We start from the raw sequence: 17,590 nt of genomic DNA, 5'->3' as shown, positions 1-17,590 counted from the left end.
GCTGATCTAATCAATGGCTAAACAAAATCAAGCAGGGCTTAATTGGGACTAAAAACACTCAAATGAATTATCTTTTTCATTTATGGGTGTCCATGCTCTTAGAAGCACATGGGAGAGACTTGAGAAGAGTTTCTCAGATTCAATCGCACCTTCTCCTTCTTGTGCTTCTTTGCTTCTGAGTTTAAGGGAGTTGAACATACTCGCTCACCAGAACTCACTCGAACCCCATTCGATTGAAAGATTCATACAGTCATTTCTCCTTACACAACAAGGTTTAAGCAAACCACCATGTACGTATATGTGCACTGAACTCCAACCCATTTCATCGCAGCGTATTCACAAATATAAAGTTCAGCAGACGGTTGGAGAATTGGCATTGGTTATTTTTCGGAATTCTTTGCAAACGAATAGCTGCGCATTCAGGCACCTATCCACATTAAGTTTCTGCTCAATCTTCGTCAACCTGGCATCAGAGTCTTCTCGATGGGTCAGTGAAGCCACATCTGACATCAATCGGAGGTGCTAATAGTTCCTCGATTTTGAGATTAGCCTTCTAGGATGTAAAGGCTCTTCACAGGAAGGCAATTCAGACCCAGTATGTCTTGTTAAAGAGTTCCAACTTCAGGAATGTGAGATTTCCGGCGCAACATACAGATCACCTTCTCCTCATCTGCATCTTCACCGACCATCCAACTTGCAGCAAAATTGGTGACGCCCGACATCTTCAAAAAGATGCACCCTGAATAAATTGCACAAGCACTATTCTTTGTTGAGCAGACATTGTTATGCTACGTCTTCCCACAACATGCTGAACATAACGTTGAAAGTCATTGTAAAACTCACATAGCCCTTGATCTGCCTATATATATATATATATATATATATATATATCTTTATTTATCATAAACCCAACTTCTGCATCTCTTAACATTATTCCTCTACACTCCATTACAAAGTACTAAATCTAAAGACACAGACAGCTCCCTACTGTCATAAGCACTGAGTTGTAACCCAAGGATGTTAGAGATATCTGATGAGTCTAGAAATCTTGAACATGTTAAGCTCATCGAGATGCTTCTCCCCAGAAACAAAAAGTTCAAATTTGTGGTGGAAGTCTGCAAATGGTCTGAAACGCATGCGACAATGCTCTTGTGGACTTCATTGTGGTGAGTTGACCGAAACTTGGCATACATGTGTGCTGCAACGTAATAATGCCATGAACATGACGACCCTGTTCAAATTTCATTATGACAAAACTGTAGGCAATTAGCCCTACACGGAATTATTGCGACAACGGTAAAAACAAGATAAGGTAGCTCAACTGTCAGCTGTACTCGACGCACAATTGTATTGAATCCTGGAATCACACAGTTTGAGGTACGGGCGCTTTAATGTGTCCGAAATAATGTGCTCTAAAGTTGGTGAAGAAAAAAGCGCTATTATAGTGGTGATAGTAACTTCATTACCACCACTACCACCAAGCACACTCAATCCAGTGCAGTTATGCCCCTGGGGTTCTTTCGGCCGAATGTTCCATCGGGAAGTGCTTAACAACAGAATCTAGAGAGTTTTAAACTTTTGGGCCTGCATTATAGAGGTTCATAATTCAGCTGCAGAGAATGTCCAGGTTCAGTCATGATTGCATATCTATTCCGGAAGCGACGCAAATGGCACTCACAAACTACTAAACCATTCAAATATACTCAACAGGTTGGTGACGTGCAATCATTCAGGAAAAGCAAGGAGAAAGCAAGCGGATTCGCCAGACGGTATGCAGCACCAATAGCGTTATAGAACAACAGAAGTATTTTGCAGGAAGGCTGGTAAGTATTAATCGCTTTTGCAACAATGGTAATATGATAACAACAACGTCCCAGGTGAGTCAGTAGATAACTTCTGAAAAATGAAAATCTTTTCAAATAATACAGCCCGTGTTCATAAATCGTGCACAATTGTAGACAAATCCTCTGACTAGTCATTGCGAGCTCCGGCCACAGCGCGAAACATCTCATTCTCTTTGGACGGACGAGCAACACCGACCGAGATACCAGCTCCTTTCAGACCGCATGGGAAATATCATAGCTGCGGGTTATAGGCTAAACCCGAGTCCTACATTTACATGTTGCGGTTTTTTCAAAATTCTGTAAGCCGAGAGTGCTAACCCACGTTACACTGTCCCAAACTGCAAATCCCACAAACTAGGAGATAAGCAGAAAGGACTAAACATGGTCTAAATGATTAATAATAAGTAATGGACAAGCTCCCGACATGCTCACCGTGCCAGTGTCGGCTACTCTAACAGAATGGTAACAATGACAGAATGCTACAAGGAAGTTAATGGCATGCTGAGACCAGAAGGTTGATTGGCCAATCCTTCCAAAAAAAAAAAAATGTTATGCACAAAAACATCCTGCCCCAATAACGGAACAAAAAGAATCCTAGCTGCGTATCAGCGTTAGACAAAAAAAAACACCATAATCGACTGTTTTGTCAAATCCTCCACTCCAGCATACGTAATTGATCTCGGCCTAACAGCCACCCACTTTGCACTACACTCGTCGTTCTGACCAGCCCAAGGTGCAGATGATGACCAAGCTTCCAACTCCGCGGCATTCCCTAACCTCTGATCCAATCAATCCACTATGTGACAAGTGGTGTAATCAGGCGAAAAAGCCCAGTAATGCCGCAATTCCTCCCTGAAAAGAGAAGGATTGTTTGTCTCAATGAGCCACAGCAGGTGCTCGAAGAAGGCCACGTCACAAGCAATAATCAGCCCTCCGTCATGCTTGTAACCAAACTCCGCGGCCGACTTCTCCAGCAGCACGCGGAACGTAGCGTGGTTCAAGGTCTTGGCTCTGATCACAAACCGGCGCCGCTCATCGCCCACATACACAACCAAAAACCCAGCCGGCACGTCTTCGGGCACCCGACCTCTGCTATCGACCTCCGCATCGCTGAGCATGTTCTGGTAGAGCGAATTCCCGCCGGCGACGCCATGCAAGTGCAGCCTCTGCAATGCCTTGTGCATCTTCTCTGACACCCCTATCCTCATTGTGCGACCGCTAGAACTACTGAATTCCACACGAACCATAAAATCACAATAACACTGTCCGCACTAGCGTGAATCCAACCCCCACCTCGTGCTGCTTTGTGCGCCAAGCGCAGACGGCGAGCGCTGGCGATGGCGTTAACACAAGGTCGAACTTTGCTACGCGGGGCTAATTTGCAACACCGTAAAATGCCAGCTCGGCATACCGCTGTTTCTTTTCGATGCGAGTGCCACGAACTTGAATCATATATGTTTTCCTACCACATATCCGACACGGAAGGTGCGCGGGATCCACGCTTCCGAACTAAAAGCCGTGTTTCCTGACGGTACCGATATAGCATGAAAGCGTGGCGGTGGACGAATGAAACTTTCGGGAGTCTGCTTGAGGATGCATTTTTTGGGGTGGATGGATGATATATCCATTCATTCATGTGTAACTACGTTGAACATCGAGGGCGTCGAAGGGCACTTTTGAATGACTTTGCACACGGTTTAGGAAGTTGCTCATCGTGGATGAATGAGAGTATGGGTGGATGAATATATGACTTGGTTGGATGGATGATAATTCTGATTTCTTAAATCATGTATTATACATCCAAGTCTTAGAAAGTGGATAAAAGCTAAATAAGGTAACAAACAAATTTGTTTACTTGGTTTTAAAAATATGATTAGATTTTTATGTAAAATCAATAAAATGTCTCTAAAATATATCCAGCTGAACAATAGTTGGACAAATAATTGCACACTCGAAGTAATTTTTTTAAAATTGAATAACTAAATCATGCAATAATTCTCCAACTTCAGAATATTTTTCTCAAGGTGTTTGATTCAGTTATTAATCATATTTTGAAACAGAATGTATTAAATTAGTTTAAGTTTAAAATAAATCTTAATTATCAAAAACTGGACTGATCAGTCTCATGAATACAAATCATTTTTGTACTGTCTGTACACCAATGAGACAAAACTTGCGGGCATGAATTCAAACACATGGTGCAGAATCAAAACCTGGACTAAATTAAAACCCCACTTCTCCAAAAAGAAAAGACAACAAAGCGTCAAACATTAAAAAGACGACAAATCAAACCACGTGCCTCCAGCTGGCCTTGAATTTGACTGATCCATATGGACAGCTTCAGATTCCAATACTATTAACTACAGCGTCATACGCTCCGAAGTAGGATGCAAATCATTAGAAGAAAAGGAGAATTAAGGTCGTCGGAATGCGTCACTTATGCAACAGACATCAGAAGCGGGCCGAGCACAAGGCGAGGCTATTTCGACACATATCTTCACGTCGAAACAAAAGGTACGCTGCAGTCTAAACTATTGGCGCCACTTTTCAGACAGACTCGTTGCCTAGAACGAATTCAATCGCGAGAACCGAAGCTGATCGATCAACTGAGCAACAATAACACAGTCTCCACGGCACCGTAGGGTCTGTTCCGACGCGGTTTGGCGACCACAATCTGGTCTCAGGCACCTGCAGTCAATGCAACCTGCGTACAGCACAGAATCTAAAGTGGGACTCCTAGCATCTAAGCGGTTCATCAGCGACGACGCTATGAATCTCTTTTTTGCTCGCTGGCACTGGATTTCGGACCGCCCACCCTAGATTAGAACGCACCACAGTTGCCTGATCCGTTATGGTCCCATCCTTGTTGAATAGCAAACTTGAGTTTAAGACTAGTTCAGGTTCAGCTTAGATCGGGTGAACCGTGAGAAGAAAACAGTGGGAAGCGAGAGGTGGGTCCCATTGGCGGATGCTGCGAAGAGTCCGTGGGTAGGTGAGGTTCCTAGTCTTAGGCCTATTGAGGAGGGTAGGTGGGGAGTTAAGTAAAGCGGGCTGCTTCTGGCATGAATGATGAATCACGAGACGGAAGGTGAAGGCGGACCCCACTGCAGCACGTCCTTTCCAGTACATCCTTACTGTGGGCGATGGCTGGCCGTGCGAGAGGAGTTGGACTTGGTTCAGACCAGGACCCCACATGGTTCCGTTTCGGTCCATTCCGTAGGCTTCACTCAGGTCGGTCCTCTCGCTTTCCACCATCGCTTTCTCGTCCAGGTTTTACTGAACAGATACCACCCGTTCATTTCGGTAAATGATTTCATACGTGGATGCGAGATTGTTCAGGTCGGTGTCGCGCCCGTGTTATACCTGATACCACTACTTGAAACTTTACGCATGCTTCTAAAACGTTCTTGTGGCGTTTTCTTTACTCGCCGTGTAAGGAAATTTGATTAATTTCAAGGTTAGTTTAGTTTTGCTGTTGTAGACGCGTGGCTCTCACTGGGTTCTCCATATACCTGGTATTTGGTTGTATAAAATTGTGTCTCTCTATAATGGGCGCCGTTGATAGGATGGGTTTCCGCTTTGCAATTAAATGGGAGCATGCGATGAATTTATTGCCTCAAGTGACTTGGTGACTTTGTACTTAGTCCGGGTTTGGTACTTCGGAGGTACATATTGTCCGTCTAGTGTGCTTTCAGGCAAGTAAGCTTCTTCAGTAGACAAGGACATTGCCTTCAGCTACTTCTCCGCCGAGAAATGTCAAACTCGATCAAAATTCGATTGAAAGTCCAAAAAATGTTTTGTTTTTCGATTCTAGAGGTTGCAACAGACACGTAACAAAATTCAATATAATCCAATTTCATGAGAAACATATCCCGTATATTTGTTGCTGATGAAACAAAATGAAAAAATAATCACTGGCGAGGATGATTTACGTCAATTGTGGGTCATTTCACACTTCTGATGCTCCGAGCTTCACTTTCAGAATTCACTGCGAATGCCTCAGAATGGGACCTCACTGCGGCCCAAAAGCGTTTAATGTCGAGTTTTCGCTTCCATGATGTGACTGGAATCCGAAACTCCTCGCCGTCATTTCTTGAGATGGTCTCAATTGTACGCTCGACCAGTCCCTTAAAATAAAAGTAATCGAATATCCACTATTGATCCGAAGCGGGAAAGCACTTTCACTGAGGATATGGGGAAAATGTTTTCAGCAGTCCGCACGATGGACTGAACCTTTACAAGTGTTTAAAGGGGGAGAACTTGTGTTTTTTTCTTATTTTTGATATGATGATCCAGGAATTCGCAGGTGCAATGATCATAATTGAACTACACACTTATTATCGTCTTTAAAATAAAAATAATGTTTTGGTGGTCGAGGACATGGTTGAACACTGGTGCCCTCCACTCGGTTGATTTGGTGTTTTGAATATGAAATCCGACTATCATCTTGATGACGTGAATCGATGGATCCATTGATTGAGAAGTCTGGAGATAGACAAGCATATGTACAAAAAATTCTAAACGCATAGTTACTGCTTGCCAATTTTTAACGTAATCTTGGGGACAAGTTTGCGACCGGATTCTACTCACATGCTGTTGTCATTGATTCAAGCTATGATTCCCGGAAAAAAAGAATGTTCATTAATTGGACAAGACATACTCAAAATTTTGGTGTAACACGAATTCCGTTACTAATATTCACATCACCGTTGACTGAACCGCACATGGTACTGTACGTACAACCGAACCGAACCGAACCGAACAAATCATTCCAATTAACATTTGGATTATTATTTACCCGAAAAGATAATTACAATCTCGAGTCATGAAATGGAGTGCTCAGCAATCCCATCTGCGGTATCCTGGTAGGCTAAGGAATCACTGGCTGGTTTTACACAAAATCCTCCTAGAATCCCTCTCAGAACTGGGCATTATCTCGCGGATCGGAGGCCTAAACCTGGCCGCAATATTCCATATGAGAATGTTCAAGACAGGTGTTGAGATTGAGGATGATGAAGGGCAAAATGTAACGGCCATGGCCTTCTCAAACGGAGGGCACTTTAGTTGATATCTGAAAAGAGAAAACTTTGAGGACCAACTTAGGATTAGTGCCAAGCCCCCACTCCGTTGCTACTACTAAAATCTCATCATGCAAGAACGAGGAAAAGCTAAGAAACTGATTATAGGATTGTATGTACACTCTATAATCTCGCCATGCTAAGGTTGGACTTTGTACTTGCACATACCAAATCAAATTTGTATGCTAACTTTGTTTCAAGGCAGCTATGGTTTTCTAGCATGAGCTACGAGCCGCCCGAATTCCAACCCAGAAAGAATATGTCAATGTGATTGTCCAAGTAGCGGAAAAAAGGCAGTTGCTACAAATTTACCCATGGGTCAAATCTGCCTGGAGGAACCTGAACAAAGGTGTTCCATTTCTTCCGAAAAGTGGGTAGTCTCCCCTTCCAGCCACCACAAAAAATGCTCAAATACATTAGGAGAGCATGCAATTCGCAACCCACCTTCGCATCTCAAACCATACTCTTCTTCAGACTTCGCTAACAGTGCTCTGAAGACGCTGTCGCTGAGGTAAGACATCGGGATGACAAAGCGCCTCCGCTCCTTGCCTACATACACGGGGAGACATCCTCTGGGAACATCATGCATCGAACTAGACCAGCAGTCGTCTTTGCTGTCGTGATTTGAGTCGCTGACACTCTCCCAGGAGTGGTGTGAGCAGCACCAGGAACGCAACGATCGATCGCAGGAGAATGCGGAAGCTATGAATCTTATTCGTCTGGAGTTTTGTGGAGGTACGTGGCCCTTAAAACTTGACGAATGCAACATTTTCCCTAACACAACGTTGATCCACTTCAGTTTCACCATGGTCGATCCAAGCTATGGACAAAAACTGAATTGGTTCGGGCACTGAGCTCCTAATGTCCACTGCAATACACGATACTTGAGAATCCAGCCACGATGGAACAAAGGGAAGCTCTGATGCATGTGTTGACCTACATCTCCACTAGCATGCAGCAAAAGATGAGCTAAAAACCGTCACCTGAGCCACCCAATGCCTAGAACACGAACACTTTGAAGTGGAGAGCGAAACATCGACACTCGCCAACCCTCCTCGATTCTGGAAACGCACCCAGATTTAGAGAAAAATACAGCTTAGACGATCAGATACAGTCACACATTCTCTCCGCTACTAAGTACACCCTCCTGTAAACCCCAAAAATGTCGAAACAAGAGCGAAATTCGCTCGAAGGCGCTCGTAAACACAAACACCATGCTTTCTCTACAACTCGCTACAGTTACCCCGACGTCTATGAGATCCACTCATCCACACTAGATTCAGTCGACTTCACCGCAGTTCCAGGAATTGCGAGACCTCGAGGTGAAAATGAAGGTCAGATCAGACGAGGAGTTGGGTCAAGGCCGGTGTTATCTATAGGCGTTATCGACGACCAACAATGACTGAACAAGCCCCCTTCAGGTACACCCTGCTCGTGGACGACGACGACGACGACGAATACCTGTCTATCTGTCTATCTGTCTGTGAAGGGATCCTGGAAGAATCCGGTAAAAGAGGTCCATACAATCCTGCCTCTCTACGAAGGGGTTTGCGTTACGACGATTGTCTTGCAACGACAAGAGTCTTCCAGGGAGACTACGGCTATTTGTCAACTGCTACGCTTACGCTGATCTCTCTCGCTCTGGCTCTGCGACAACCCCCGCTCTTAGCAAGCAACTCTCTTCTAGCTTTGCGGCACTATCTTCGTACTCCGAATGCCGTAATTTCATCCATCTGTCTGTCCCTACATCCAACTCAACTTTTTTCATTTATCTGTACTTTTCGTCGTCCCAAAGTGCTTTCGTACGTTTCGCCGTACGTTCGAAGAACAATCGTACATCCATCTCGCAATCCATCAAAAAGGTTGATCGTACATCCAATTATTCATCCACACGTTGGCATGTGAAAATAGCATGTGGGTTTCATTTTTACATTCTTAAAACTAATATTTTATTTGGTATTTTGGTATCATTGAGGTTTAGAATATATGTGTATATATATATATATATATATATGTGTGTGTGTGTGTACACGTCTAATTAATCGTTATTCATAAAATTAGAATTATAAAAGTTTAGCATATGCAATTTACATCTTAAAATCATAATCAATATGGTTCAATGAGAAAAAAGATCAAGAATATAATAAGTAATACGAAATTCACAAAAAAGATAAAAGAGTATCACTCAAAAATACATTAAAATTGAATGGCGTAGTCAATGAATATATTTTTGGGTGGAAATTTATTTCAATTATGAAATTAATAATTTCAATCTTGTTTGCTAAAAATTAATTGAAAAGAATAGATTTAATCATTATCCTCTCTAAAATTAATATTATATTAGCAAGCATTCACCTAAGTATATTAACAGTGCATGCAATCTAATATAATGTTATAATTTTGTAAAAAGTCTCAAGTTTTTTAGATATTTCCTATAATTTTACCAAATGATGTAAACTTTGTATTATAATAAATAATCAAAATTACACTTCAAATGCTATAAATAGCAGTTAAAGAAGAAAGAAAAAAAGACTTACAAATATAATTTCTTAAAACTATGTATCTTACTTTTGCTTAAGATATATGTACACAAAAAGATTTAAAAAGAATCTTTAAACGAATCTTTCATTAAAGAAATTATTAAAAAAATATACTTCAAACAAATATTTTCCATACACTCATTGCATTAGTTAAATGGTTTTTGCTGCACTTGAATTTTTATGGTGATAATAAACTATAAATGAAAAAGAGCACTATTTCTAAAGCACTCAGTTCACACTGTTCCCAATGTACAGATCCAATCGGAACAAAGCCCACTCCGGCTGAGCACAAAGTTTCCATCCATATTCGCGTGTCAAAGTGGCGGCCGAAGGAGAATTAGTCGGTGAGCGCCGAGTGTCGGTACGGTAGCGAGTGCAGCAAATCGAGCAATCCATCTCTTCAGGTCTCATGAATCGAGAATGCGCGGCAGCTTCTGTAGCAACTGTCTCAATGCCCCCGGTCTCTCAATATGAAGCAATACTTCCTTTGAGAGCTGCAAATCATCCTATACTCTTACATCAGTGTGATGTGATTTGACGATAAATAGGTCGTAAGTTTCTTTCCGTTTCGTCTACAGCATGCTGCTCTTTCGGCTACCGTTGTTTGGTGATTGTACTTAAGAACCGTACCGGTCCATGTATTTAGTTCTACTTTTTTCTTCCAGTAATCGTCATTGCTCTTTGTGTGATGTAGCTGTCGTCAGGTGATTAGGAAATGGTAGGGAAGAAGTGTAGGACAACCTGAAACCTGGTTTAAGTGCATGCTTGGCAAGTCGTCCTGCTTTAGATATGAATGTAGCCGATCCTCGGGGGGACAACCACCTCATGTGTTGCTTGACTGTGCTGCCATGTAGTCTAGTCACGTCGATGAAGGAGTGGATAAAAGCTTCCCCGACCTGATCCATTCATCTGTTGTTTGAAAGCAGGGAAGCCAGTGAGAGTGGGAAAAGAGAGGTTTTGAACAACAATGCTTTTGAGCGAGTTTCCATTTAGACTTCAGTTATTAAGTAGATGGTTCCTAGAGCCATTAAACAAAACATGGAGCTCGGTACGAGTTCATCGATTGAGATTGTAGCGTCTGGAGGTTCTTAGACCAATGAATTGCTCATTACTTCCGCCATCCTACAACTTCAGAGTAGTTATTGATGCCTCCATCGGTTCACGTTAGATCTGTGGATCGTCAGTTCTTAACGGTAACGCATTCGAGAGAGAGGTGATTCTGTACCGAAAGTGAGAGGGTATTAATGTTAATTCTTTTTGGGGTGGTAGCTTCCATCGTATCAACTGGAAGAACAGATAATAATGAGATAGAACATACTGCATCATACGAAGTTCTCAAAATTCTTCTTACCTCGTATTTTAGGATTAGATTCATTGACCAGTGTGGTCTTTGTGTTATTACTTACATGTCACAGTCTTCTTAGCTTGATTTCAAAACACACTCCAGTTTGAAACTGCCCTGACTCACCGCTCTGCCTTGACAAATGCCGATATCCTAAGCTTACGAGTTGATTTGATATATGAATGACACGGCGAAACGAGAAGAAACTATATATTTTGAATCTCTTTTCAATCTTATCTTCTTATTTCAAACTACGCAAGAAAATCACAATATGGTACGATTTTTGTAATGAGTGTCCTATAAAAAATGTGTGCGGTGGCACTTATTATGTACAGGTTGCAGCCCCAGGGGTTCCTTCCTGCAATATAGTATTAGACTTTTGAAAGACGACTTTGACCTTCCTTTTAATAGGCGAACTTGAGCCAGGTAAATATATGGTGGGTCCTTCCATCCACTTCTGCATTGCTGTTCGAAATGGGTTCCATGGAAACTGTTCATGCCGAGTCAGTGACGAAAGCATGCAACACTTTAATGATGATGAGGATGTGGCAGGCCCGTTTCCAACTCGGAATCTTTTCCAACCCAAACATCTAGACTCCCCCGCTTTTACACCACCTGTGATTGTGGGGTCACACGAGATCAGTAGCGTCATGCAGATTGGCAATATTGAATTCGATAACTATGGCGGTCTCAGCTCAGCCGCACGAAGCACTAGCCAGGTTCGAGATGATGAAGAGATGATGAAGAGCTTGAATTTTTTTGTGAAGGACTACTTCATGCAGGTGAATGCGAGAATGAATGGGCTCTTGAGTGAGCTTTTGATATCCCTACTCGTGGCTATCGATTCCTCTGGACAACCAGGGATCTTGAGTGTAACGAAGTCACATTGAAGTGCTTTTCTTCAGCACTAACTTCCAGTTTAGTTCGCAGATATCACTGGTTCTGAACTCATACTGGCAATGGATGGCTTTGACACAGGCTGAACAGATTCTTCACCCACGACATTGGCCCACTTTCAACGATTTTCAACCACTTATTAACCAGGTCTGTGTGTTTAAATGCTGACGATTTAGATTGTCAACTCATGATGCGTAAGTATATCGACGGCGAAGATGACCAAGTTACCATTCAGCTTGGTTATCAACGGAAACAGTTCTTTCAGTCTCTGATTACAGTGGGAGCATCGGCTCTGGCTACTGAAGTTGCCATGAGCAGTGGTTAAAAGCTTTCAGCATGACTGTCTCACAACTACTGTGTGATATCTCTGCGTTGGTTTTGCCAGCATGGTTGTTTATTTTCCTTGGAAGGGGCTCTTACATAAGCTGTGTTACGTTTACAACTTAACGGTAGTGCTAATAGATTTTCTACTACTTTCACGTAGTTATGGTTATACTTATAAATTAATCACAACCACCTCTCTCTCCCATGAAGAGATATAACATTCACATGATTTTTACGTACTATTTTCTCATTATTAATATCTATTTTTATTATGATTTTTATATGGTATCAACTCATCTTATTTATTCTTCAAACTAGTAATGCAGTTGGAAAACTCCACTTACCATGGGCTTTTGTTACAAGTTTTTTTAAAGCAGCCGAACACAACATTCTAAAAAAAAATTTGTAATGTTATAACGAATGAATAAATAAATAAATAAATAAACAAATAAATAAATAAAATTATACATTTATAAAAAGTGCTGATACATTCTTTAGAGAGACTTTATGGCAAATTGTGTGTTTTTAAGTACATCATATAAATTTTTTCTTAATTGCACTTTTAAACTTATACTATGCATTTATTATAACAAAAAATATTATTGTAGATTTTATATTCTTTAAATTATTATCTAGTATCTCATAATAAGCTATTATTACAAATATATATTTTTAAATTAAAATAATTGAAAATATTGCAATTTAATTATTTTCTTAAAACATGCAAAACTCATTATTTTTTTAGGATTTATTGACACTTCTTCTTAAGTTCGTTGAAAAAAATATTTTTACAATATTTTAATTTGATAATTTATAAAATATCTAATATTTTATTATTTTTAAAAAATAAAAAGAAAAATTTAAATATCTAATATGAAAAGAAAAAAAAAATGACTTATAAATACATAAGAATAAAAATCTATATAACCAAAGTGCCACTCAATCCATTAACAATCAACTTCTACCATTAATCATTCTAAGATTAAATAAAGGAATAAAGAAATAGACCTGATTATATAAACATAATAAAGTATAGCCGAAGATTGTAATAAAAAGCACAACACACAATAAAACAAAAAGCCATAGTAAAGAATCAAACAAGAAATACAAAAGAATGAAGTCATACATGGGAGCAAAACTAAAAAATAAAACAAAAAATAGAAGAAGAATTACAAAATAATAGATGATCAAAGTTAAGATGATTTTTACAAATCATTTTATTCAATTCAAAATTTAATTGAAGTAAAAATAATTCTTTCAATTATGTATATAAAATTTTTTATCATTAGTTACTTTTTATTATATAATGTTTCTTACTATAAATAAAAATAGAAAAATTTGAATTGCAATTCAAAAATTTGAAGCTTATTCCTTCGATTAATATTTTTCAAAAATTATGCTCCATTTTACTCTTATCATCTAAACAAGTTGTATTCTTTAATAATAATTTTGCTTTTGACTTTTCAAATCTATGTTAAATTTTTATGCAACCATTTTCTTTTTTAAACCAAGTATAATAGTTTTTGTAGAAACCAATCATACCAATAAGTGCATCAGACACCACCATAAATGGCATTGAGTAGCCAAAAAAGTGATCAAAGTTATCAAATGTTTTTGGCATGCGGAGAATATCAAAGTTACAATAAAAAGTAGCTGGTCCATTGTCGACCACCATTTATTTTTGACCTGTAAGGTGTGAGGTATTTTTGCTAAGTCAGCAACTTATTGTCCACCAATTTTGACATTTTATGGTCAAAAATAGGTCGAGAGTCTAGTAGAAATGAGTTAAACTGTAATCAATCTAAAGAATTTGCTGTACTAGAAATAGGTTACTGTGAACCGTTAAAAATTAATTTTTGCATTAATGGAGTTGCATACATAGGGCAGTTGATTATGGACGGGCAATTGATTTGTTTGTGTTCATGTTGTGGTTGGAATGGGTGTTTTTAATCTTCAAAATTACATGGGCGACATGGAAAAAATCCAAAAAGCTCTGGTTGTAAATAAAATCAATGTAGATCGTTGTTGTTTCTCCACATACGAGGTTTGCAGCTACATCAACTAAGAAGCAAGTATGAATTGATTCAAGATTTTGTAATCAAGTGTGAGCTGATTAAGTGTGAGTTGATTTAGGATTTTGTGACCAAGTGTGAGTGAGGCACAAGGAGCGTGGTAATCAATTATGAGCTAAAAAATTTATTACAGGGTAATTGTTGAAGAGATACAAGGGGCGCGGTGATTAACTGTGAGCTCAAAATTTATCACAGGGTGATCGTTAAAGAGGCACAAGGGGCACAGCCATCAACTACAAGCTAAGAATTTGTTGTGAAGTTTTGTTATTCATGTCACGTAGCAAATGTGCTCAATTCAAATGGAAACAAATCTGATTGAATAAATACTGGTGCTTGATGGAGTTTTATGTTCTTTTGGTATCCAATGTTTGTGTGTAGATTATTAAGGCTACATCTTTAGAAAATTTGTTGAAAGCCATTAAATGATAGAAAAATTAATTGATGGTAAAATTTATAACCTTTTTTAATTTTTAAAGATAATATCATTTTTTTTATTTTTTCTTATTATGTTGTATGAGTTTGTACTAAAAGCATCATTTTTTTATATGAAAAAAGTGGCAAAATAGTAAATTAATGGCTTGAATATTTTAGAATTTATTTAATTTAAGAAGGATGTTTTTGTTACAAAACAAATGTGCTGATTAATTTTGATTATTATTAAAAATATTATTTTAATTTATTAATTGATTAAATTTATTATTAATCTAAAGTTTAATTTTAATTTTTAATATCATTTATTAAATATTACTTATAAAATTACTTTACTTTATTTTAATTTATTTTATTATTAAAAATAAGTTTAAATTTAATTTTAGTATTAAATTTTTTAGCTAAACAATATGACATTATTATTATATTTTATTTATTTATTTAATGCATAATTATTTTACTTTTTTAGATGATTTTAATTCAAAATATTTAGTCTGTACAAATAAAAATCAACACTATAGTAGGAATAAATAATGAATTGCTAAGTTGAAGTGAACTATTAGAAATCAATTTTGATATTAGGAAATATTATCAATATAGTAGAATAAGTGAGCCAAACTCTTCTATTGGACTCCAGTTGATAATTATGAAGTTTTTTAAATTTTACATTTGTACATCATTAGAATTTTTAGGAGTGACAAAGTTGGTAGAAGAAGCCAAGGCAATATGGTTAGAGGGATACAAAAAAGAAGCCATCAAGGTAGGTAGATAGGTACCTCAAGAAGAATTGTGGACAAGATAAGAATGAGGATAGAGTGTCATGGACAGACGCATGTAAGCCAATAATTACATGTTAAATAGGTAGAAGTAAGTAAAAGTAGATAAAAGTAAGTTAATTTTTTAATATTTACTATAGAAACTTCTTAGAAGCTTCATTGTTGATGCTTTGACTTTATAGGTGTCTTTCATTGATTTTTTGGATTAGAAATATGGTCAACAAGTTGGCCATGTGCCACACATGTTGTTAGCTTGAAGACCAAACTAACTATGTGGCCTACATGTAGAAAAACTTGCCTTGTAAGTCAAGGCATGTGTCCTACAAAGTCAACACATATTGGAGGTCTTATAGAACATCGCCATATAGCCCTTAGTTAGATAGTATATATAGAGACAAGAATGAAACCTTCTTTATTCTTATCAACTCCTTTCTTGCTTTCAGTCTAGTTTCAAGGGTCTCTAGTTTTCTTGACTTTTGGTAATAGCCATTCCAATTTCTTTTTTAATATACATATCAAGTTATTTCTATTTTGTCATCTTTTTTTGAGAAAAGTTTCACTTGTTTATTTATTTTTATCATGTTCTTATCCTTGACAGATTAACCAGAGTATACTTATAATATTAGAGCTTTCTCTAATCTTGATTAAGAGTGGATTATCCCTTTTTCTCGATAAGACATAAGCATATTAGAAGTTACAGATTACCCTCTTCTAAACTGATATTGTCTTTAGTACTTTCTTTGTTCTCAAGTCCTCTCTTCTATTTGTCTTGAGCGATATAAGACATTTTCTCTTTTCTAAGTGTTATCATGGCAGAACTTCATGAAATGAAGAGTGCAATAGCACAAATGTAAAAAAAATTGATGGAGTTAATGCTTGCAATGCATCAACTCAATTTACTACTATAAGAAGCAACAAGATTGGCAGAAAGTGAAGATATAGAAATGATTGGAGCTGCTTCAACATATGCACCAAATTATGTCTCTTCTACTATGATAGAATGCCCTTTTAGTGTTAGAGAATCAAGAATTGCCCTACTTGAGAAGTTTGATGGCATCAGATCAAAGTTTAGAAGATTTATCAATCAAGTACAATTTGTGATTGAACTTCAACTCGAAAGCTATTCAACTATAGGATCGTAAATTAGATTCATTGATATGCTTCTTTTAGGTTCAGCATTATCATGGTTTTTATCTTTTTTTGAATGACGAGATCCAATATTGGATAATCTAAAGGCTTTTTTGGTAGAATTTTGATCCATGTCTGGAGAGCATGATGCAATTTGTGTTGCAACCAATAAAATCCATATTTTACGATAAGACATTTGATCAGTAATGTTGTATGCTTCACAATTTTGACAACTTGTGATTGAGATCAAGTAGGATAATGCTGCACTTATTAGCCAATTCTTCTACGGATTACAATATGAGGTAAAAAAATTAATGCTCAACTTATCTAATCCTCAAATATTGAGTCAAGTAATTGACTTTGTTGTGAAGTGTGACAATTGTCTTTTTGGATTCTAATCTGAGAATTATAGAAGTGGACCTCAACGTTATTATAATTCAATGGCGATACCAACATCTCTTCAACACATACATTCGAAAGTAGAGGATATGCAATTTGATGCAGTACGTTTCAAACCTTTTATTGAGCAAGAAAAGACTCGTTTTCATTAGAAAGGATTGTGCTTATATTGTAGAGAATCTAAGCACACTGCTCAATATTATCCAAAGAAGTGACGCAACTATGAAATAAAGAGTACAGCGATCAAAGAAGATAGCATGTCGGAAAATGAATTTGTCCAACTACATTAGAGACCGTGCCACTGGAACCTTACACAATGCCTAGTGAAGGTCCTATCCTCTCCTCATAATCCTCTCCATATTTTATGATAAATATTATTCTACGACCTAAACATCACAAAGCCTTTGCTTTGCTAGATTCAGGAGCCTCAGCATGTTTCTTAGATGAAGAATTTGCTAAAAGATATAGCATATTTTTAGTGAAGAAAACTAAACCTTTTCATGTAGAAGTCATAGATGGTCATTTGTTGTCTTCAAGAGATGTTACTCATCAAATCCTTGCTATAGAAATAGAAACTAATGGTCGTAGTAACTTTGTAATATTTAGTATCAATAGATCTCCTTCTAATCTAGTCATTTTAGGTTTATTATGGCTAGAAAAATATAACCCTAAAATAGATTGGACTTCTCATAGTCTTGACTTTTCTGAAAGTATAACTAAGAGGGTAGTTAATCAAGTAAAAAGTCATAAGTCTAGTATAC

General features: G+C 38.0%; 2 protein-coding genes across 3 annotated transcripts; both read right to left on the bottom strand.

Annotated features, from left to right (window-relative positions):
* Positions 1-1,890: 1,890 nt before the first annotated feature.
* LOC112290385 (auxin-responsive protein SAUR50) lies at positions 1,891-3,380 on the bottom strand. Its single transcript, XM_024536572.1, has one exon. The coding sequence runs from the start codon at positions 3,089-3,091 to the stop codon at positions 2,633-2,635; it is 459 nt and encodes a 152-aa protein (XP_024392340.1). The 5' UTR covers positions 3,092-3,380; the 3' UTR covers positions 1,891-2,632.
* Positions 3,381-6,613: 3,233 nt separating this feature from the next.
* Positions 6,614-8,613, bottom strand: LOC112290383 (auxin-responsive protein SAUR32). 2 transcript variants are annotated; one of them, XM_024536570.3, is made up of 2 exons: positions 7,906-8,613; positions 6,614-7,790 (listed from the first exon to the last, which is right to left on the bottom strand). In XM_024536570.3, exon 2 carries the CDS (start codon positions 7,728-7,730, stop codon positions 7,242-7,244), a length of 489 nt encoding a protein of 162 aa, XP_024392338.1. In that variant the 5' UTR covers positions 7,731-7,790; positions 7,906-8,613; the 3' UTR covers positions 6,614-7,241. The 2 variants fall into 2 exon arrangements, with proteins under 2 accessions (XP_024392338.1, XP_073394282.1); XM_073538181.2 differs by having other exon boundaries at positions 6,614-7,696.
* Between the last annotated feature and the right edge of the window lie 8,977 nt (positions 8,614-17,590).

This window comes from Physcomitrium patens, chromosome 13 (assembly GCF_059467195.1).
Source record: "Physcomitrium patens ecotype Gransden chromosome 13, ASM5946719v1, whole genome shotgun sequence".
NCBI classification, from domain to species: Eukaryota; Viridiplantae; Streptophyta; class Bryopsida; order Funariales; family Funariaceae; genus Physcomitrium; species Physcomitrium patens.
The sequence above is the reverse complement of the archived record's forward strand: the minus strand, read 5'-3'. Positions and strand labels throughout refer to the sequence as shown.

Excerpts from the sequence above, each read along its gene's own strand:
- LOC112290385 (XM_024536572.1), bottom strand. The coding sequence starts at position 3,091 with ATGGTTCGTGTGGAATTCAGTAGTTCTAGCGGTCGCACAATGAGGATA.
- LOC112290383 (XM_024536570.3), bottom strand. The coding sequence starts at position 7,730 with ATGGTGAAACTGAAGTGGATCAACGTTGTGTTAGGGAAAATGTTGCAT.